This window comes from Genypterus blacodes, unplaced genomic scaffold (assembly GCF_046128005.1).
Source record: "Genypterus blacodes isolate CSIRO-AG114 ecotype Tasmania unplaced genomic scaffold, CSIRO-AGI_Gbla_v1 ptg000061l_1, whole genome shotgun sequence".
Lineage (NCBI taxonomy): Eukaryota > Metazoa > Chordata > Actinopteri > Ophidiiformes > Ophidiidae > Genypterus > Genypterus blacodes.
Window position 1 is genome coordinate 3,589,859 of NW_027466873.1, and position 22,106 is coordinate 3,611,964.

The 22,106-nt window shown below is 41.3% G+C and overlaps 2 protein-coding genes across 3 annotated transcripts; both read right to left on the reverse strand.

Moving 5' to 3' along the window:
- Positions 1–260: 260 nt before the first annotated feature.
- Positions 261–7,284, reverse strand: dbnlb (drebrin-like b). 2 transcript variants are annotated; one of them, XM_076154241.1, is made up of 14 exons: positions 7,130–7,284; positions 6,249–6,304; positions 5,910–6,022; positions 5,740–5,814; positions 5,332–5,481; positions 4,789–4,866; positions 4,358–4,509; positions 4,214–4,268; positions 3,609–3,683; positions 3,340–3,457; positions 2,454–2,534; positions 2,167–2,237; positions 1,993–2,083; positions 261–1,499 (listed from the first exon to the last, which is right to left on the reverse strand). In XM_076154241.1, the coding sequence occupies exons 1-14, from the start codon at positions 7,210–7,212 to the stop codon at positions 1,363–1,365; spliced, it is 1,335 nt and encodes a 444-aa protein (XP_076010356.1). In that variant the 5' UTR covers positions 7,213–7,284; the 3' UTR covers positions 261–1,362. The 2 variants fall into 2 exon arrangements, with proteins under 2 accessions (XP_076010356.1, XP_076010357.1); XM_076154242.1 differs by lacking the exons at positions 261–1,499; positions 1,993–2,083; positions 2,167–2,237; positions 2,454–2,534 and adding an exon at positions 2,559–2,998.
- A 1,719-nt stretch (positions 7,285–9,003) lies between these two features.
- ube2d4 (ubiquitin conjugating enzyme E2 D4) lies at positions 9,004–14,222 on the reverse strand. The gene is made up of 7 exons (XM_076154217.1): positions 13,901–14,222; positions 11,711–11,774; positions 11,488–11,519; positions 11,317–11,394; positions 11,072–11,177; positions 10,622–10,715; positions 9,004–10,509 (listed from the first exon to the last, which is right to left on the reverse strand). The coding sequence occupies exons 1-7, from the start codon at positions 13,922–13,924 to the stop codon at positions 10,464–10,466; spliced, it is 444 nt and encodes a 147-aa protein (XP_076010332.1). The 5' UTR covers positions 13,925–14,222; the 3' UTR covers positions 9,004–10,463.
- Between the last annotated feature and the right edge of the window lie 7,884 nt (positions 14,223–22,106).

Sequence of the window (22,106 nt, forward strand, 5' to 3'; positions counted from 1 at the left end):
TATGATTAATGCTGTGTCGTTTCTCCATCAGAATTAGGATCTAATCATAAAAAATGTGGGAGCAGTAAAATCGTGTATCTCAAAGGAAAATGAAACTCGTGCATTACATGTGAATTCCCCCGTCATCACCTTTCTGGCCTCATTCCAGGAAGCTGGTTTTATAGAACACACACACTCACGTCTGAGTTTCAGTTAAACCTCTGAAAATCCCTCAACATTTCAAACATTTCACTCTTACTTTATAATGTGAACAGCCTATAGAATATAAAAGAAAACATCTTTATTATGAAGGATGTGCATTACAACGCAGTCTGGAAAAAACAAATATAAATGGAATGGACACATGCTTTTTCTATTCATGATCTCTTTCTTTCTGACCACAAAACAAAAAGCAAAAAAGCTAAAGTTCCCAGTTGAAAACAGTGAAGTTGCATAAGTCTGTTAAACTGTCATCACGATCTTTTGAGAGAATCACATTCACTTATCCACTTTATGGCACAATAATATGATATATTACTTATTATAACTCCTCTATGGATGCACACACACTCAACCTCAGACCAGTGAGATCCAGGAAATTAAAAAAAACAAAACAACAAACAGAAATGTCTCTTTTTTTTGTTCTTTGCAAATCGCCCCTGAAAGGTTAAATATGTTGAAATGATTGGATAATAAGAGCATGTGGGGGCAAGAAATGGAAACCGTTACACACTCACAATTGAACTGGGTTCGTTTTAGAAGCTACTCAGCACAGCAAACATATTCCGTTGATTTTAAATATTCATCTTAACAACAACCAGTACGAAATGTTCTGCAATTCACACAGGATGGAAATTCAATCACATAAAGAGGGAAAAATTCAGTCAAAAAAACAAAAAACAAATGCAAAACTGTAGCTGGTACCGACATCTTTTGACTTTTTCCTGAAATGGAACGACTGCTACACAAAACATCAGAATCAAACCTGAAATAAAAACAGAAGTTACACTTAAGGGAATGTGAAACAAGTGCAGTTTGACAGAAATGTTAATGAAGGCATCACATTTGTAGGTAAAGGTTCATTTTGGGAGCTTTGGGGAGTTTTGGTCGGTGTACGGGTCTTTTACAAAATCATAAACTATGCCATCAACTGCATCAACATGAACAATTTACCAGAATTACTAGATTGAATGAAAATAGATTTCTGGCCAATATTACTCTCTATTCATTGGTCCGTTGATGCGCAGGATCGTTTACTCTATTTCAGTCTGATCAGCTCACTTTTGAGCGAGGGTCTGGCTTGCTGTGTGTGGCCGTGTGTGTGTGTGTGTTTTTTCCACGGCAGAGCTCCTCCACAGTGACGATGTGGGAAGTGTAACCAGGCTAAGCGAGCTCCACATAATTGGCCGGGAACATTCCGAAATGGCCGTCTGGGCCGTAGCCTCGCCACCAGCCTTCATCGATCATTTCGATCCCGGTGATGACGTCGTCGGGGTCGAAGGAGATCTCCGTGTCGTCAGCTGAAAGGAAGAGGAAAGAGCAGCGAGTCAGCATCAGCGCAGCCGGGTTTCTTTTCTTTCATAATTACAGCCAGAACCTGGGACTGCACACTAGATGGTATGAGAGTGAAGTATTATCTAAACATAATAAATCCAGTCATTGAGAGCTGTGCCATAGGTAAAAAAATAAATATGTGCTGACTGCACTGATTACAATGTGTGTGAAATTGTATTTCAGTTAAACAATTTTTTTTAATTAATTGAGACAAAAATAATGATCTTTTCCATGATAAATTGTCCAAGCAATCAAAATAATCCAATTCATGTGTTAAATATAAAATGCTGGAGCTAAAACTGACCGATCAGAGTTACATTTTTTGATTTCGTCCGACCAATAATTAACCATTTGAAAGCAGCAGTTTGTCATTTTCATTTGTTTACCTGTATATCTTTTTAATATTAAAAAGTAAATTCAATTGCTGACTTAAATAAAGGCGAGTGATGCAGCACCCACCAGCCTGGTAGTCGTATAAGGCTCTGGCACAGGTGCCTTTGTCTGCTGGTGCCTCCTCAGCTTTCACTTCAGTCACTTTACTCTCCTCCACCTGCAGAGAAAACACGGAAGGTGGTTGGAGCGTTCAGAATCAATATGTGATGGAAGAAAGAAATAACAGGAAAGCTGAAGTACCTGAGGTGGCTCTTCATAAACATCATTGGAAATTGGCTCCTGGACATACGAGTCAGCAACCGGCACCTCCTCTGCAAAAAGAGACGACGTCAGTCTGACCGTCAGTGAAGAGCATTTACCTGCCAGCAGGGGGCAGCGGCATCGTGACAACAAAGCCTGTGTGTGGGGGGGAACGCTGATGTGCAGCCATGGTCACGATGAACACAACAGCATTGAACATGCAGAGTTTACTAGAAGATGTATGAACGCCGGTCGGCACTGAGCCTGGCGTGTGAAATGGGCCCCACCTTCCTTCTGCTCCAGGGGGGCTGCGTCCTGATCATGCTGGTCATACTCACACCTGGACTGTTCCTCATCCACATCAGGCTCTTATCAACCAAAACACAAGACACAGACGCACACGTACACAGAGGGAAACGTTCACAAGTCCACACAGGTAGAAAGGCACATTCATCACACACTGGGGGCATTCCTGGCACGAGGGTATGTGGAGGGGGGAGGGGGAGGGGTCATCTGGAGGTTTGTTTTGGAAATAGATACACTGAATTGAAGGATGACACACAATGAAATGAATCACTACAAGCAACATAAAGATGAAATTACACAGACACAAATGAAGCGAGGAGGTTTAAGTTAAGCATGAAACTGTCAACAAAGAAGCTGTGTATGCATTCTTTGTGTGTGTGTGTGTGTGTGCGCGTGTAAAACCTCACACCTGTAGCACGAAGAGGAGAGGCCGCGCTTGCTTGCAGAGGAAAAGCTTGGCGCTGGGGTGAGCTGGCTCGCTCCGCTTCATACGCTCTCTCAGACAGAAAAGGGCTTTGGAGACGCCCTGAGCACAAGCACGGGCACGGACACGGACACACGGACACACAGACACACAGACACACAGACACACAGACACACACGCGCACACACACACACACACACACACACACACACACACACACACACACGAGAGAAGAAAAAGAGAGAGCAGACGGGTTGAGCAGAAAAGCAGAAGACACTACGATGAGGTTTAGGGACAAAGTGTTCAGTGTGACGACGGCAGAGCGAGACAGACTGAAGAAGAGTTAACGCGCCAAAAAAAGGAGGATGTAGAGCGACAGCGATGCCCTCCACCATAAGGCAAACAGAAGATAGGAGAGACGGCAGTGTGAGCGGGCGCCATACCTGGGTGGGCGCTGGCGGGGACGGCATCATCGGATTCACTGGGAGTTATTCCCCTCTCTCGCTGCTTGAACAACTCTCTGGGGTTTGTGGAGCGCTGAGAGATGAGAGAGGCGGCCTCCTGAAGCAACAACACCGTGGACGAGGTGGATCACAAGTGGCAAAAGGGACGCAAGAAGAAGAAGACAACACAATGACTATGCATTATTAGCTTTTTTTAAAAAACAACACGGCTAGTGTAATAAAAGTAGTTGGATCTATGAAGAACTCACATTAGCCTTTTCCAGAGTTTCACCTCGGCTGATCCCTTTCCTCTGGGCTGCTTGGTACTCCTTCTCCTGCTCCTCCTGTGCATGTGTGTTAATGTTGTCACTGCTCACAAAAGTGACCCAGCTATGTTTACACAAGATCTGTACCGCACTGAACTATGACTACCAACTTTACGGTATTAAAAAAGCAATACAAATCAGACTGGGTTTATCAATAAGCATTATTTACTCTTGTTGTTGACGTCTCTGTAACCTTACAGAGGTTAAAACATTGTATTTTAGGGCAATAAATAGATTTTTTTTTAAATGTATACTTGTAGTTGCAATATGTATGCATTTACAGTTACTAATGTGACTGCAAATCTTTCTTATTCAGGCATGGACACGTCTCAGTCCGAGTGTGGCGCCTCGCCCACTACTGCCATTACGCAACACGTCGTGTATATTCAGATTGGCAGAATCCTTTGGATGTGACCCATATTTACGGCTTAATCATATTTTGCATGATGGACTGATACTTGCAGTACAGAGTAGATGTAAAAATAGTCAGTGAACGTTGAAAGTCTCTGCAGACAAAAGGACGGAGAGAGAGAGAGAGACACACTCACCCAGCGCTGTTTCTCCTGGTCTCTGTTCTCGGCTTCCTGCTTCTGCTGGTATTGCCTATAAAACAAATGGCCATTTAGTAGATGGAGGAGATGTGTGGGGTAATGTGAACCTTTAATGGGCACACTGCTCCGGCTCCCACATACTTCTGCTGGTCGATCTGCTGAGCCCTCTCCTTGTCCCTTTTGTCCCTCTGCATGGCCTCCTTGGCCTCTCTGTCCTTCATCTCCTTGTCCAGTTTCTGACGTTCTTCATCCACCTTGCGCCGTTCCTCCACCCGCCGTTTCTCCTCTTCTTTCTACAAGTCAAACAGATTGGCACGGCTAATTTACCAATATGTTTTATTTGGAAATTATTAAAACCAATGTACCTATTTTAATATATTTGCCATCATCTCAAAGGGCGTGTGGCAAAACAGCTACAGCAAAGGAAACAGCAGTGTTTCTTAATACCAGAGTTGGTTCAATGTACAAACCTATGTCACATTTCTCAAGTCTGCATTAAGTTAGAGCAGCAGTCTGTAAGGATTTCAGCATTCTACATTATAAAATGCTTCAAGGAAGGTTCTGGATCTTACCTCTGCCTGTGCCCAGAAATTGTCTTTATTGGTCTTCCTGATTTCTGACATAGCGTTGGTTTTCTGGTACACTGAGCCCTATGAGAACGGAAAGTAAAGATATATGTATGTTATCATGCAAAACATAACAAAAAATACAGTGGGACATTTTTCAAATGACTATTTTTACTAATTGAGTTTTGTAGTCATCTGTGAAGTGAAGTATACAGGAGGTTGGCTTCCATCCCGAGAGGTACGAGACATGTGAGATACCCCATACATGATGACACAGAATGTAACATGTCACAGTGTTTGTCCTCTGGTGTGTGGAGGGGCAAACACACACACACAGCAAGCACAACAGATTGCACACAACAGACTGCCATCACAATCTACCGGCATCTAGCCACCTAAAAAACGGATATCACACAAACTCTCAGGATCACAACTCGCACCAAATGGCGTGGTAGAGAAATTGGCAAAAGGAAATCTTAAGAACCGTCGGGAATTCATGATCTGAAGGGGGAATCGAGCCAAAAGAAAAAGTGTGGTGGAGGTCCATACCACGGGACCCTGCGGGCCGCTGTCCTGGTAGCGGGTGGAGGATTCTTTGTGGAAACTGTAGTTGGCGCCTGAGGCCTTGGCCACCTTTTGGATGATCACCTCAGGTTCCACATCCTCATCTGCTCGGGCATTGACGGTCACGTGGGCCCCCTGGAAACACACACACAACAAACATTCCTCTAACACTCCGACAAAGAGACGTTTGCCACTGCTATCTTGATTTGTGCGTGCAACTGCCCCACAGGTTGTTGATATGCACGGCTTTCTGCTGTGATATGAATGACATTGATACTATTCAAACAAAGCTGATATATGACGCCCGCAGTGCATTTATACAACTCTATTTTGTATCCAACGTCGTCTCGTCGAAACGGAACCAAAACAATGGAAAGTAATCAAACAAATTACCTTGAGAAAATTGGCCATGGAGCTGACATGGTTTGCACAGAGTCCTTTCCTAGAATCTTTCACTCCCTCTCCAGTCTGAAACACAAAGGAAGATGCTTTGTTCCTCACTGGTACAATTTTAAGATGGCTGCCGTCAGGAGGACAACAAGAGGACAAGGACATGGACTGACCCAGTTGATGAGGACATATTTGGGAAGACCAGAATTTGGATCCTCCACTCTGCAGAAAGCGTACATCACTTTTCCACTGTTCAGCTCCTCAACCAGCTCCTCCAGTCCTCCGTCTGAAAACAACACAAACATTGTGGCGAAGAGACATTCTGACTGTGGTCGACTGCGTAACCGAGGACAGATTCTTCTTTTTCTCGCAAACGATAGAATGCTGGAAAGTCTCGGCCTCTTGTTTTCCCAGCCTAACTACACGTCGACGCTGAAAAGGTGCTGACTAAGACCTCTGACATTACAGTAACAAGCAAATTACATCATAACAACATCTGCTCATGTACTCACCTCCCTTTTCTGCCAAGCGGATATCATTACTGTTCCCCTCATAGGTGAACAAAGCCCTGACGAGAGATAAAGGTTATTAGCACATACAGATTAAAAGTAGATGAACAACAATTCCACACTTGCTGACAAAATGATGCTGATGTAACAGAATTTTCACACTCGACCCCCATTCAGGCAGAAAATTAGGTCATATAACAATTGTATTTGTAACAATCATAGATATGTGGAAGTTGGTCAAAAAAAGAAGGAAATGAAGACTGTCTGCACGTTTCAGTCTTGCTGCGAGGAGTGTGGCGTCATTACAACTCTCTGGAGCGACTGCAGCTTGAGTTTAATTAACTCGGGTCACCATTAAACACTCACAAAGCCTTCAACAGGTTTGATCACAAGCACAGTGAAAGATGGAGGAGGATGCATGAACACTGAGAGGAAGCGTTCAAGGGTTTCAAATGTTGGCCACCTACCAGGAAGTAGCTAGTTTGGGCTTATTTAGTCAACATGTTGACAGATGAGAAGCAGAACATGTAAACTATAATATATATATAAACACGGGCTGTAACATATGCTGGTTTAGTTTAGGTTCGTAGGAGCTGGACTTGTTAGAAGTAAGTTAAAATTAACTACTAGCTGTCCGTTCACTATCCACTTAGCTACTGTGTACAAACCTGTACTGGCTGCTTAAACTACTATTAATGTTCTAATTCTATCTGGTAGTACGCAGTAGGTTAGCTGTTCTTAACCCGGTAACCGTTACGACCCATTCCAGCTAAGTTTAAGGTTCACTTGTCGACTGACTGGGGCGCACCGCTAGCCAACACTGTAGCCACCGTGATAGAGACAAATAAATAAGGCTGACATGTTTAAATAATTCCGCTCCTTACCAGTTTGTGTTGGACTTTTCGTCTACCACCTCTTTATACGCAGCCGTCAATACAGAGCCATTTTTGCTGAGGTTAACGGCCATGGTGATGAGTTGAGCTAGCCAGCTAGCTATGCAGGATGCGCCCTTCCTAATGGGAGGAGTGGCTAGCAGGAAGCTGAGTGGACTCGGTGAGGAAAGTGTCTTGGGCAGCCCGAGAGAGCGGAGCTTTCGTGTTTCCTGCTTATTTTCGACCCTTCTTTGTATCTGTTTGATTGTTATGGATAAATAAATTAGTTGCTTAATGTAGGTTCGCTGACCCCCATACGGAAACATTTTGGTTCACTCCATCTTTGGGGTTTGTTGACCAAACCTCGCATGAGCGGTTGTTGAATCAAACATACCCTCAAGAACAGCGTTCAACGTACGCAGAACGTTCATTTTACCCTGCGGCTGTATGCATATAAACCCATTTAACACAACACAAACTAATGTTACATGTCACAGTCTCTGTTATAGTTGGTATCTGCTGAGAGGATTACATCATCTTCAACACTTTAATGTAGATTCGGGGTACCATTAGCAATAAATAATTGCAGACACCATTAAACCAAAATGACCTTTATTTATTTGTTATGACAAAACCAAAGGTTACCGTCTTGTTAATTTATGTGAATATGGATATTAATGATGACAAATCTGGCAGATGCTCCCAACTTCAAGATGCACTGATGATGGCTGATCCTTCATTTTGGAGAAAGCAAGGCTTTTTGTTTTGTTTTTTCAAAAAAGAAAAGGAAAACGTGGTATTGTGTTAATATTTCTAGCAGGTTGCATGTAATCAAATGAAATATTCTTTAGAGGAAACAGCCCTGGTAGCAAATTTACAGTTTATATGTTGTCTTCTATGTACAAAATGAGGGTTAAGGCTAACATTTTAGAGGTGTCAGGCAGATGATTTGTAACGAAATCCCTGATATCTGGAAAACTGCAGTGAGAAGGTTCTCCAGAGTGCGAGCATGCCAAGCTGCCTGTACAAACTCTATGGAGCTCACTGGACAGAAGACGTCCATCCAGACAGCATCACGCGCATCAGGCCGTCGAAAACAAACATGGATTGGGGGGCTGCATTCTGTTGGAAGATACTCGGCTTTCAAATAAATAAATAAATAAATAGCCAGAGAAAAAAAAACTAACAACGATGCACACTAAGTTTGAACTAGAACTATCACACACAAGTTACTTTCAATTGTGATCTTGCAGCAAAAAGTTTTGGGGTTTCTTTTTTTGTTTTTTTTACTGCAATCAGAGGATACATTTCCAAAACCTTTTAGTATATACTGTATTTTCAGGACAACCAGTTGTGAAGACACTTTCAGCTACAGCTGCTAACGATGAAAATCTAGATTTGGTGCCAAAAACCATGGTGTTAGTTCTACATCGAAGATTCTACATTATCATGCTTGACTATGGACTTTTATGGACAAATCCTTTCAAAAACATATCAGTAACAAAATGTCTTTCTTGTACTAACACTGTTAATTCCCTTTATATTGGCAGCATGTGCACATTATGAGCTATGATTTAAAAAAAATCATAGTATGTCCTAACTACCTAATTCAAAAGCCACAATGGGTTATATTAAAATTGACATTACATTAAGAAACATCACATCATGTCCAAATCTGGTGACATGAGAAAAGTCGCCTAAAACTAAACCTTTCAAAGATAAAATAGAAAAGCTCACGGACATAATCACCCAGACAAACTGTTTCACTGTCAGTGCAGGTTATTAATCCTGAAACAAAACAAATTTCTGATGACCCAATAATGAATATGAACATACAGAGAAATTGCCACGGCAAGGGAGCCATGGGACATGCAGAAAAGAAAGAAAATTTACAAAGTAACTAAATTAAAAACAACACTTCAAATTCCAGATTTCTGCAAATGTCAAGTTTGAAGTTCAACGATGAATAAAATTGACACTAGCTTAACCAAAGGCCATTTCCATTCTGCACACAGCAGGATACAAGTCAAACGGCACAATTACAGCCTTTTTTTTTTTTTTTTTAAATATTCACATCCAAGTGTTGTTAAACAAACAAAAACTGGTGATGAAGAGATGTGCAGAGGGATAGTGACAAAATGACAGTACTTCTGGAACAGCAACACGTTAAGGCCTCTGCATAAAGAGCCTCAGCAGTGCTGGTCTGACTCTGATCAATCTGGCTCTTTAGGCATAGCGTTAAAGTATTCTGACATGTTAACAGACCAGTGAACTTAGATGCGTATTATATCTAGATGTGAAATGACATGGACCCTGGTCATTTTTCTCACCATGGGTCACTGCAGTGCCCTTTTCTAAAGGCTGATGATTTGGATAGATACCTGAGTAACTGCATTGAGGAGGTGGCACACAACGTAGCTATATGCCAAGGAGTAGCTCTGTTTGAAGCTACACGTTAAGGACCAAGTCGCACAACAGTAGTATTTTTTTTGTAATAATGCACCAGCCGTGGACGCTGAGGCAGGATGTAACGGCAATGACGGCATGGGTGAGAAAAATGCAAGATGATATTCGCTCTTATCTTCCACTTGTGGATCGCCACAACAGCAAAACAAAGGCCAGCAAGCTCTTACAGCAGCCATCCAGTATGTTCAAAGCCACTAATTACTGTCACATTTCCAAATGCAGTCGGTGATATAAACCAATCCTTGTTAACATTTTTCACATTGTTTTGGGGTCGAGACAGCATTTGATGATTCGCCAACAGATCGGCTGCTGGTAATGGCAATGCACCACTTTGTGTTGAACAGGGAACATTCTGTCTCAATTGCACATACACCGTTTGAAAACAATAACACAGAAAGGCCACTGAATACATGGAAATACAGTAATACTAGACATCCAGTGGGACACAGACAGTACCTTTAGTAGTGAATGGAGGACCAATATCCGAGAAGGAAAAAAAAAAATCAAATATTTTGCTGAGAAGCACATGACTCGCTGATGGCAAAAAATGATGAGTATGAATAGCAAAACTAAGCACGATAGCAGGAGTAACAGTTTAAAGTCTGAGTGTGGCGGTATGGACTGTGTAGAGGTTCCAGTATTCCATATGGGAGTGATTTCAAGAGTCCATCAGGTCCTGCTCAACAGATCCATACAAGTCATGAAGGACAGCACATGGTAGCAGCTCAGCACATGGAAAGCCAGGTGGCACTGTACCTCATTGCATCGTTTCCTTCTCCAAATAAAAGGGCTTGTCTATTTTTTCCTCTGTTGCTCATTTTCCTTAAGTTAAATATCAAACATGTTTCTCTTCTTTTGTTTTTTGATCTTACAGGCATTCTTACATTGCATACTTCTGTGTCCATTCTCTTGCTAGTTTGTTGTACCTATAAAAGAAAGGCAAAAGGTCAACCTAAGAACGGTTACATGGACACCACAGACGGTCAGTATCACAGTCAGCAGAGTGAATGGTGGTCTAGTCGCAAGTTCTGTACTCACTTTTCCCTGTCAGCTTTGTACGTATGGGCGATCTCTGGTACCAGAGGGTCATCCGGGTTTGGATCACAAAGAAGAGAGCAGATAGACAAAAGAACTGTAGGAAGAATGAGAATTCAGAGTGTAATTAGATAACGATAATAGATTACAAGATACAAGATAAGGAAAGGAAAAATCATTGCCTGTATCTGAATTCTGAAACAGATTTAAATTTCTCTTCATGTCAGTAATTCATTCATCTGGCTGATCCCTCCTTCAAAGTTCTTTTGGACACATAGCATTCAACAAACAACTGACTATCAGGATGAAAACTACTTGCAACAACTTCTATTCAGCAACATTGCAGTTAAAAATTGGAACTCTCTGTATGATAGCTACAAATGTAGACAGACAGAATATATTTGTAGCATTATGCTGTTTAACACTCACAAAACATCTGCCATCATCTCTTACCTTTTGAAACTGTAAGTGCAGGTGACCACTGTGACCTCAATATATCCAGACAAATACTTCCATTGCTGTTGATATTAGGGTGGTAAATTTTTGTTGTGAATGCAACCTGCGACAGAACACACAAATGTTGGGTTTTAATGGCGAAGCATACAATTGTTTTCTCACTATGGCTGAGTTAAACTGAACTAGCAGATGAGTTTATGCCTGGTAAATTGAGGAAGGCTCTCGAGGAAGGCTTTACTCACTTTTGGAGGCTTGAAGGGGTAATCTGTGGGAAAGTGAATGGTGAGGAAAAAAACTCCACTCTGGTATGGGCTGTCACTCTGTTAGACAAGACAATTGTGTTAGGTTTATGGATGACAGTTTCATGATTTATGAGGCATATTCAATACGGAACAAGATTCATGTGTACTTACTGGGCCCATAATTGTTGCCTGCCAGTGAAACACTGAAAGAAAATATTAAGACACAGAGTCAATAGTTTTCCAAAGTGACTTATGAAAACTTTAACATTTAGTGAAATGACACACAGGGCAACAGAAGATTAAATTGGTTTTAGAACTGCAGGTAATGCACATACAGCAATAACATATCAATAGTTATGGCCATACACTATCACAATGATTACAATCTACTCACAGTCTTCTCCAACCGGTCCAGCAGAGCACTGAGCAGGTGGGTCTCTCTGCAGGTCTGTTAGCTCCTATAGGCAAAACAGTCACATCATTTACATTTAGTCAGTTGGCAGATGCTGTTATCCAAAGCAACGTACAGATATGATTTGACTACAACACATACAAAGATCTACACCGGAGGGAACCACAAGTGTAAGTGCCAAGAGGCTACGTTCAAGTCCAACAATGGGACAAAATTGCCAAGAGGCAGTGGCTGGAAGTTTCTTTAAGACAGAGTGGGACTCAGCAGATTGAAGAGTTGAACTCATTCCACCAACTCAAGACCCCAAAGGAGACGTGCTTGGCTCGCCTCAGGGTGTGCGATGACATAAGCCTGTACCAGGAGCTGCGCTGCACACTCAGACAGGTAACGTCTGATGTTCCTGATGTTGTACAGGGCAAATCTGCGTGACCCAGAGGCTGCAGCAATGAGTTCTTTGAAGCTTAGTAAGTTGGTTATCAATTGTGACACCAAAGTTCCTGGTAGACTTTATGGGATTGACTGGGATGACAAGGAGCTCAGTCTTTAAAAGGTGGAGCAGAAGGTTCTCGTCCTCCATCCAGGCTGAAATATTAGTGAGGCGTGCCGATATCTGTGGCGAGGCTGTACAGTCTTCTGGCGGGAAGGACAGGAAGTTTTGCGTGTCCCCAGCATTGGGATGGTGAGAGAAGCCGTGAGATTGGATGATTGCGCCAAGTGAGTTTGTGTATATGGAAAGAGAAAAGGTCCAAGCACTGGACCTTGAGGTACCCCTGTGTACAAGCAGTGTGATTTAGACACCGCCCCCCTGCATGACGCTCCCTGAGAGACAGGAGTCAAACCAGCAACCAAACAATTTCCAAATCAGTCAGTAATTTAAGTTTGTACAAAAAAATGTCTCGTGTTTTCATTTAGGTAGTAGACCATCTGAACAATGTGACATATTTATGATTTATTTTAAAGCTGGTGTATGAAAATGTAAAGACTACCGAATTTGAAAAACTGAATTTCAAAAAGGAAACATCTATTTTGTATATTGCTAAAATTGCACTGCACATGTGTGTAGGGAAGTGGAACATACTAATAAACGTTTTTTTAAAAAGCTGTCACAAATTTTTCCTGAGAGAATTGTTACTTTGTGTCAGACACAAGACTCTTCAACTTGAACCTTTAATGGTAATCTTTCATTAAAGCTCTGACACCATGAAACGTTGTCATTTTAACCACTGATTAGTTATTACAAACAGCTTGTTATGTTTTCCAGGGGCAGCCACAGTTGTTTGTTATTGTTAGAAGGGGCTGAACTGACGAACAATTATATCTCTTATCAGGGATCATGCTGTGATGCAAGATATTAACTGCATAAAAAAGGGACACATTTCAGACCAAAGAAACAACAGTTGAAACAATGTTCCGAAATCAAATAGGACGTCATTTGAAGAACTGCTGTAAAGAGGAATGACCGTATATTATTACATAATATTACAAAATGTGACACGCAGGTGGCAAAACATTACTTGCAAAAAAAATGAAATGCACCCAAGGTATTTAACATGTAGTGAAAGGAATCGTGTCCTTTAGGTTATATAAATACACACCGTGGCCTGTTCCAGTGCCCCATTTGCCATCCCATATATGGAAACACTGACACTAGAGTTCAATTTTGGCAACCTGCAAACAGCTGTCATGCACCGACTAAAACACACCATCAGCCATGTTGTCGGTGTGCAAAACCCCCCGAATAAAGACAAGTGACGAGCAGAGAAAAGAAGAGAAATACAAGTTAACCCAAAGTCCAAACCAGATAAGCTTAGCTAGCCGCTAGCCTCGCGGGGCTGCATAACGCTAGCTTCCTTTCGCCTTTGAGTAATAAGTCATTCCGAGTTGACCCAAGTGTGTGTAAGGAATATAAACTAACATTTGCGTTGGGAATATGTTTAAAATGAATATTCAGGCAATCGCTGGAAGCTACAACAGCAATGCACCGCCACCGCCATTAGTTGTTAGCTCGTCTATTGTCTCTGAATTATTTCAGATAGCATAACGAGTCAGGCTTTTTCGAGCAAAAAAGGCCTAAGATATGGAGGAGGGCCAGACATGTACGGACAATGTGCTTCACAGGAATGACTGAGGAAAAAGGAAACAATATCGAAAAGCATCATAGCGAAGACTCACCTTTTGAATTCTTTTCAACGCCATTGCTGTAATGGCTATGTAGCTAGCCTGTCAGTTAGCAGCTAACCGCAGCACTTCACACATACAATAATTTAGCTTCTGTTTCCGCGTACGTCCAAATCACACCTAGCGTGTAATAGGGAGAAAAGCCTCTGCTATGTTACAGGCCTGGGGCTTTGGGGTTCAACTGTCACCTCTGCGTCAAAACGTTTGTTCAACCTCGGTCTTTCTTTACCTTACAACAGAGCAGTCGAGATAATAATAACGGTATTTCTCTCTCTCTCCTCTCATCTACTCCTCTGGGTGCCTGGCTGTCAGTTTGGTAATATCGCGAGATTTGAACTCGCTGTCGCGTTTATGGCGTCAGTTCAAATTACATGACGGATTCGTAACTAACTCTTCTACCTATGACATATAGTATATGACATACTGTGTAAACTATTTTGTGTGATTTCACCATGGCAATAATTGTTTTCAGGTTATTGTCTACTTTTTATTTTATTTTAATTTTGCCAATGTACACCTGTTGTTGCGACTTCTGTTAGGGAAACAATTCTCTTTTTTAGATCCGTTCTGTCAACTCTTGACGGATTTTGTCATTCACTTTAATTTGATATCCATTTTGATTCATTCTTCTTTGGTAATTTTGTCTTTTCAGTTGTTGTGATACGTTTTACTTCTGATCTGTATTTGAATGTCTGTCCACTCCAAACACTGATCGTCTTACTTTATAGTAGTTTATAGTCCTTTAAAAATGTAAATGAATGCATAAAGTAAACCAGTTATACTTGCTAAGGAACATGACACAACTGACATGATATGACAAAACTATCACAGCAGATATTAATTTTAATGATTTCCAAAATGGCACTGTATATTACTTTTTATTAATGTTTTGACCATCATAATGGTCAAATCAATATTCATGGGCCCATTAATCATTTATTAGTATTAATATTATAAAACTGAAGTAGTAGTTGAAATCGTAGAAGAGCCATCTTTAAAACTACATATTGTCTAATTTTGATGCAGTAAAAAGTACATCAGTGAAGGTTCTGTAAGCGGGAAAAAAAATGCTCGGAAACTGCAGAATGTGTCGTAAACATCGGCGTTTCCCGTCACTAGGGTTCCACGCAGTAACTGAGGCTGTGTCTCCACAAGATGTCAGTGTTTGAAAAGAGCATGAAGACCATGTGGCGTTGTGAAGGGGCCACAGCGGAAAAGCATAGTGAGAGGATAATGAAGCCTTGACTTGAAGAATGTTTGATAGATTTATACCGTCATCCGTTGCATATAACATGGAATACGTTAATTTATTCAAGCAACATTTTTCAAACGTGTTTGTTCAACTGCAATACATGACAAAGAAGTAGCAGAGCACCATACAGCCGAGCATGTATTTTATATATGTCATTTTGTAAGTGACTGTTAGAAGAAAGAAAAAGACTATAGAATTGTTCATTCAATACAGAATCATTGTAAAGGCATATTCATCTGAGTCAGCTGCATGCTCCGATTTCTCTACAGCCTTGTCTCGCAAAGCTTCATGAGCTTCCCTTTATATGTCTTAAACAAGGGTGAAAAAAGAGCTCTCATTATTTTAGTGAGTGTGTATGAATGGGGAGCAGTGTTCATTCTTCTTAAATGGCTGATTCAGTGTCAGGTTGAGGATCCTATCGTCAATGTGACACTGAGAGGGACCATTTTCCTTTGGAAAGCTGAAGATTCCTTCAGATAATATCTTATTGTTTGCTCATCTCTGTGCTCTCAATGACCTGCCTGTCCTCGGGGCCTGCCTGTAATCAGATTCAGCCAGCAGCAGAGGTAGCAGTTTGGGTCTTATGCAGCAGGGGCCTTGTGTTCTGAGTTTGTCTACTTGGAGAGGCCATTTATCAGCATGAGGTTTTCAGACACAGTCAAGCCCACACTTTGTTGGCTTGAAGCCTCAGCTCACAAAGCCTCCCACAGTCACCCTACTGTAGTTTCCTCTGAAATCTCAAATCACATTGGTTTGCTTGCTACTGCATACTTTAAACCTATAGGGTTTGTAAGTGACTGAGACACTAGTGAGCCCCTCAGTCACGGCGCACATTAACTGCTACTAGGAGTGTTAGGCTACATATGAACAAAACAGAATAGAACACATTTTAGGTCATAACCAGGCAATTTCTTTGTTTCTAGGTAACTTATCACTTATGTGTAAAGGGAAATCCCCACCTTTACTCACACGTTAAGTTTTTAGTTACCAAACTGGTGCCCCAAGTTCCAAATTGATGTATGAGCCAAGGTGTGAATGTGTCAAGAATGGGATGATATGGGTGGGGGTGGGAGCTTAGTTGAACTGTCTCATGAGGAATATCGCCTATAGTGCTGTTATTTGAAACCATGGACTAGGCAAAGTCTAATGATCAGTCTTTTTGGTCATATGAATCATCATTTGTAGACGCTCCATTGTATGAGAGAAAGCAATCCATTGATTGTAACAATTAAACTAAGTCTGTGTCTGAGCATAAGTGTATTCCTCTCACTGCTGCTTTTCCCATGGTAGTCATGACAAAGCACATATGCTCACAGTCATTTTCAAAATTAACTTAAATGGGTCTTGCTAATGTCTGAATTATCCAATAAAAGCACAACCAATTAATGGGGAGCACAAACTGGGCTCAGAGTCCCTGGAGGTGTTCTACCTTCGGTCAGTGTATTGGCTTTCTGAAGGCTCTCTTATGCAACAAAGATCCATTGTTCCCACATACTAAGAGATATTTGTTCTGTCCTCGTATCAATGGTCTTGATTTGATTATACACTCAGGCAATATGTGCGAGCAGTTCTCATGTTTGCAGTGAAGTCAGCACTCTGCACAATCATATAATTCTTAAGCCAAGCAGTAGGAAAAAAGGTCATTATATATGAAGCAATCAGTGTTTCATGGCTCATTTCCTTGGCTGTGATTTGATTTTGCTTGTCAGTGTTTAGGCGGCAGCTGACAGCCCTTTGACCCATAGAATCTCTGAAATATTCCTCAAGCCGTCTCTGTGCCTGTCTGCGTATTAGTATTATTGCTTCACCACTTGGATCAATGACTATAAGTGAATTATCTGAGCTCACAGTAGCTTCTTGTAGTCTTTTTGCATCTTTGGAAATAAATCCAGATGGTACATGATTGCATTTGTTCCTTCACATTTAAGGAGCAAGCAGAATGCATGATACCACTGTGTAAACATTTATAGTCTCAAAGATGTGCTTGTAAAATGGCGTTATTTGTTTAACTGTGGCTGTAGGGAACTCTGTGGTTTTTAATTGGCCTAACTGCATAGCTGGTTAAAGTGTGTCTCATTTACAAGCATGCTTCTAGCACAATAATAATTCTCCATTTTGGTATTTTCTGGCTTTTGTTAGAGACCACACCTACTTGAAATGATACACTGAGTGATGACTTTTACTGGGGCAGCTCATACTCATTTGGAATGATTGCGTAATTGTTTTTAAGTAAAAACAGTAGTGGAGAAAGTAGCCAAATTCCTAAGTAGCTATAACAATACCACACTAAAAGTATATAGATGTTATGCGGTGAAATATATTTAAGTGGCAAAACTAGCGTCAACATAACTTAGTCTCCAAAGTAACCAGTAACTTCAGCATTCAGACAAGTGAAGTGGAGAAAAAGACTGGTATTTCCTACTTAAGTGTAGTGAAAAGTATAAAAGTAAGGTCAAAAGCCATAACACCTCAAAAGTAGGCATAAACGTCCTTATGTGAATATACCGCCTTACTTCCACCTCTATGTTAAAGCAGTAGCATTATCACGGCTGTTGCATTCCAAAGCCATTTCGGTGTCATTTGTTCATTCTTATTATATTATCAGGCTCACGATGTCTCTCAGGAGAGCGCATAGTTTTGGATGAGAACAGACTGAAACCTATCAACCCCCCCCCCCAAATTCAGCCTTATCAGATGAGGACTGTTTGGGGCACTGACACAAACCACACATATAGTCAGAAAGAACCCGTAATCCTTAGGGGCTAAGCACTTAAAGAGCAATCTCCAGATTGTCCCCCCCCCCGTGCATGTGAGTTGCACCACAGTTCTGGCAACATGATTGACAACCCTGGAAACTATTTTACTGTGCTGCTCTTTCAATGAGAAGTCTCCAGGGCCTAGGTAATAACTCGTCTGGAGTGTTGACTAATACGTTTAGCGGTGTCGCTCGGTAATCAAATGCGTTCCAGCTGTTTGAGGTCTAAGGACAAATTCAGGTTTTCCCAGTTTTGCTGTGCTTCCTTGTGGGACAAAGAAGGGATTTCCTCTGAAACAGACAGGCAGTGGCACTACCAACAAAGAGCTTGGCATTGTTATCAAATAGAGAGTCAGTCTGGATATAAACTATGCATCTTTGGCCTCAACCAGTACAGAAAACAATCTAGCAATGTCAACATGTGGAACGGAGAACTTAGATTGTTATGTCAAGACCTCGAGTACACCTTCTATTTTGATCAACATCTGTCATGACAAATACACTGCTGGATGTGCATTCTGGTCATTTTCTAGACTAAATGGTATCAGCCACAGAGTCTCACCGTGGAATTTGTGCTTTTCTGTCTTGACAAAAGCAGCAGCGTCTTGATTTCTTGATTGACTGTGTCCTTGAAACCATGTATAGACACAGCTCCTTTTATGCTTTATTCAATAAAAACAACAAAAGATACACAAGGCTCATTTATTTCTCTTGTCAAGCCCAATGAAAAATGAACCGTCAAGGGATACAATGAGAAAAGATTAATACAACAAAAAAGGATAAAAGAAATAATATATAAAGTAATAATAGTTATAGATGGAATGTCCTTGTTACAGCTAAACAAATGTACCATAACACACACACAAACACACACACACACACACACACACACACACACACACACACACACACACACACACACACACACACAAACACACACACACTTAGTCACATACTGGTAATCACAACACCGGCAGGGAGATGATATTTGAGATTTAAATTTGCCTTATGTGATTTCCATGTGCAGAGGTGTGTCTTTATGTATATGAATGTGTGTGTGTGTGTGTGTGTGTGTGTGTGTGTGTGTGTGTGTGTGTGTGTGTGTGCGAGTGTGTGAAAGTAAGTGAGTGGGACATGGGGGCTGTCCATCCTGCTGCACAATAAACAGTTTGTTTCCCAGGAGCACCCCTCATGTTCCTGTTGTTGGCTCCAGCGCTGCTCACTGGGAAACGTCCTGGCCTCTATTGTCCAGGGGGTCGGAGGTCACAGGATGCTCCTAAAGGCCCAAAAGGGGAGGTAAGAGGTTGGATGTGAGGCATGATAAAGAACATTCCCCCCTTAAAAAACAAAACATTAAAATTGGTTCTTTTTCTCTCTCTTGTCACACCATCTTTTTTTTAATTTTCAAGAGTTCGGGGAAGTAAATCAGCCCTTGGAGGCAGAATGCTCTGATTGAACAACTTGATTACCTTCATGTGTGTAGCCCCTTACCCTTTTAGGACCTTTTTTTTCTGTTTGAATATCTTTATTAGCTCTGAGTGTGTCTATTTTCTCTATTGAAGGACACGGTTCAAAAATATTCCCTTGGAAACATTGCATTGCAGTTTAACCTGCAACTTAGAGATAAAACATGTAATTAAAGAGAAAAACAGCCAAGACAGGAGTGGTTGTACCGCACAGTTCCCACCACAAAATGTTATACTTCAACCACAGACGGAGAGAAAATGCTGTCTGAGCCCACGGCTGAGTCGAGCATATCTGCATGGTGTGGATATACAGTATGCTTATGTTATGCAGTGACGTTAAATGCCGCAGCATATAAACAGCCATATAAATGCTGTTTTTGCAGCCTGATTAAATATGTCATCTCATTACTGCAGATGTTTATGGTGCTTAAACAGAGACACCCTGCTGCCACAATAGAAAATCCTCGCACCCTCTTGACACTACACACAAACCGACAGCAGAGGTGTATCACTGTGTGTGATTAACATCCATGCAGTATTTCTTGTGGATTCAATTGTTTATTTTCAAGACTTACTTACAAAGAAATTTGTTTTTATTGCAGATGAACCTTGAGAGCTTTAGGGCACGCATTCTGTCCCCTGCCCTGGTGTTTTGGACCTTTGGAATGAGTAGACATGCTGTTCTCTGGATATTCTCTGGGACACATTTATCTTTTTTATAGAGCAAAGTATTAGAGCTTTGAACAAAATTCCAGATGCTCTTTGTATTGCGTATTAAGCTTGCAATACTTGTCTACGAATAGTTTTCTATCCACAGTACATCAGTTATGACACTTGTGCTGCAATCATTTATGTTTTTATATGTGTACCTATTTAGAATGTGTATGTAGTTTACTCCATCTGTGCACTACAACTCAGATTATCATTAGCAGAGTGTGCACATATACTGAAAAAACAACAACATCCCTGCATGAATGAAAATGACGACATAGTCATTCTCTTCTTCCAAAGTCTTTCCAAATGTACCTAACATAATTACTGTTCCTTGTTTTGTGGTGTACGTGCGAAGTGTGCGGTGTGTGTAACATGAGTGGCTAAAGGTAACATGAGTGAGAATAGGTGCAGCACATGGTAATCTTCATTTTTCAACCACAGGCAATTATGAATATAATGCTCATAGTTTGAGTTACATGTTGTGCATTTTCCTCGAGGCCTGACCCTCACCCCATCTTGCCCTGTCATATCAGGTTAGGAGTTACTGGAGGAGGGACGTGACAGCTGGAAATGGTTTGGGGGTCTCAGGATAGTTTGTTTTCCAGTCCACGCTGGAGGGAATGGATGAGGGGAGGTGGATGAGGGACACGTGTAGCTTAGGCTTTGGCTGTAGTGCTGTGTTCCTCATGGTATTGAAACTGTTACTGTCAATGATATCAATGTAAAAAAAATCCAGTCTAGTGTTCTTCTAAATAAGTGCAACAGGCTGATCGGATCCTGGCAGGTATGCCAGTAATGTGCCACGATCTGAGTTAATTAGACTTCTGTGTGCTTTGAGCACTTTGACCTATTGGGGATTAATTTCCTGGCCTGTTGTGTTTCTAAGTCTACAACTGGATTCTGGCATAATTTGAGTTCTCACTTCCCAATCCTTCTCAGATGGTGGGGTGCTTTATGACCAAATAAATCTAACTGGTGCCAAAAAAAAAACGGGATTAAAATTCCTCTTTAGCTGTCTTGAGGAGCCCAGCTGCACTGTTTGTTTTCCGCAGCACAGTGCAGCTGCAGAGTTGAGCATTATAGCGAGGTAGGCCAAAGCAAAACAGAAATTACTTATTTTTACTGGCACATACCTTTCCATTCACTGAGTGATAATCGTATTGTGGAATTAGAAGGCAACAAGAGCAACAGTCTGCTAAAGATAATTTTGATGTGGTTAGACATACTCTGTTTACATGTAATGTCTTCAAGGTGGTTTTCTTTTCTTCTTTACTTTCTTTTTTTGTTTTACAGTAGCTCCTTTTCCCTCTGAACTTGTTACTCAGTAAAGTCTATTTTACAGAACATTCAACCAGTTTGCATATTGCTTGATGCAAAGCAGCGATTAAGCATTACTGTGACAACACAAATAGTGACTCTTGCCAGAGCGTAAAGAACAATAATAACCTACAGTATGTATGTGGTTTAATGCTGAGGTCAGCTGTATAGAGCACCCGGCGGTGCATATAGTGGTTGGGTTATGCTGCACTTATTATTATATATTGTTATAAGATAACCTTCATAAGATGCCCTTTTCAAACAACAAAGGAACGGCTGGTCATTGAAAAGGAATGAGGGTGCAATGAGTGACTAGAGTTGTTGATGCGCTGAGAGATAACGTAAGAAGAAATGTGGTGCAGCAGGTAAGACACGTCTGTGAGCAATATTATCTGGGCCATGGCACCATTCAGGTGATTCTCTTTGCAAGGGCTGTCTGAATGTTAATGAGCGTGACTGCCCAGCAGGTTTATGAGAACTCGCTCAGTACTCACACTGACCTTGGAACAAGTTTGTCAAAGGAGAGAAGAGGCAGGGCAATTCGCTTGATGGGCCTGATTAACATGGCTTATACTAACCCCCATTGGCACAACATCAGTGTACTATCAGGAAAATACGGGACCTGTTTAACAATCCGCTTTTAGCCTTTCCCAATAATAAGCACTGCCCAAGAAAAGTATTTTTATTCTCACGCAT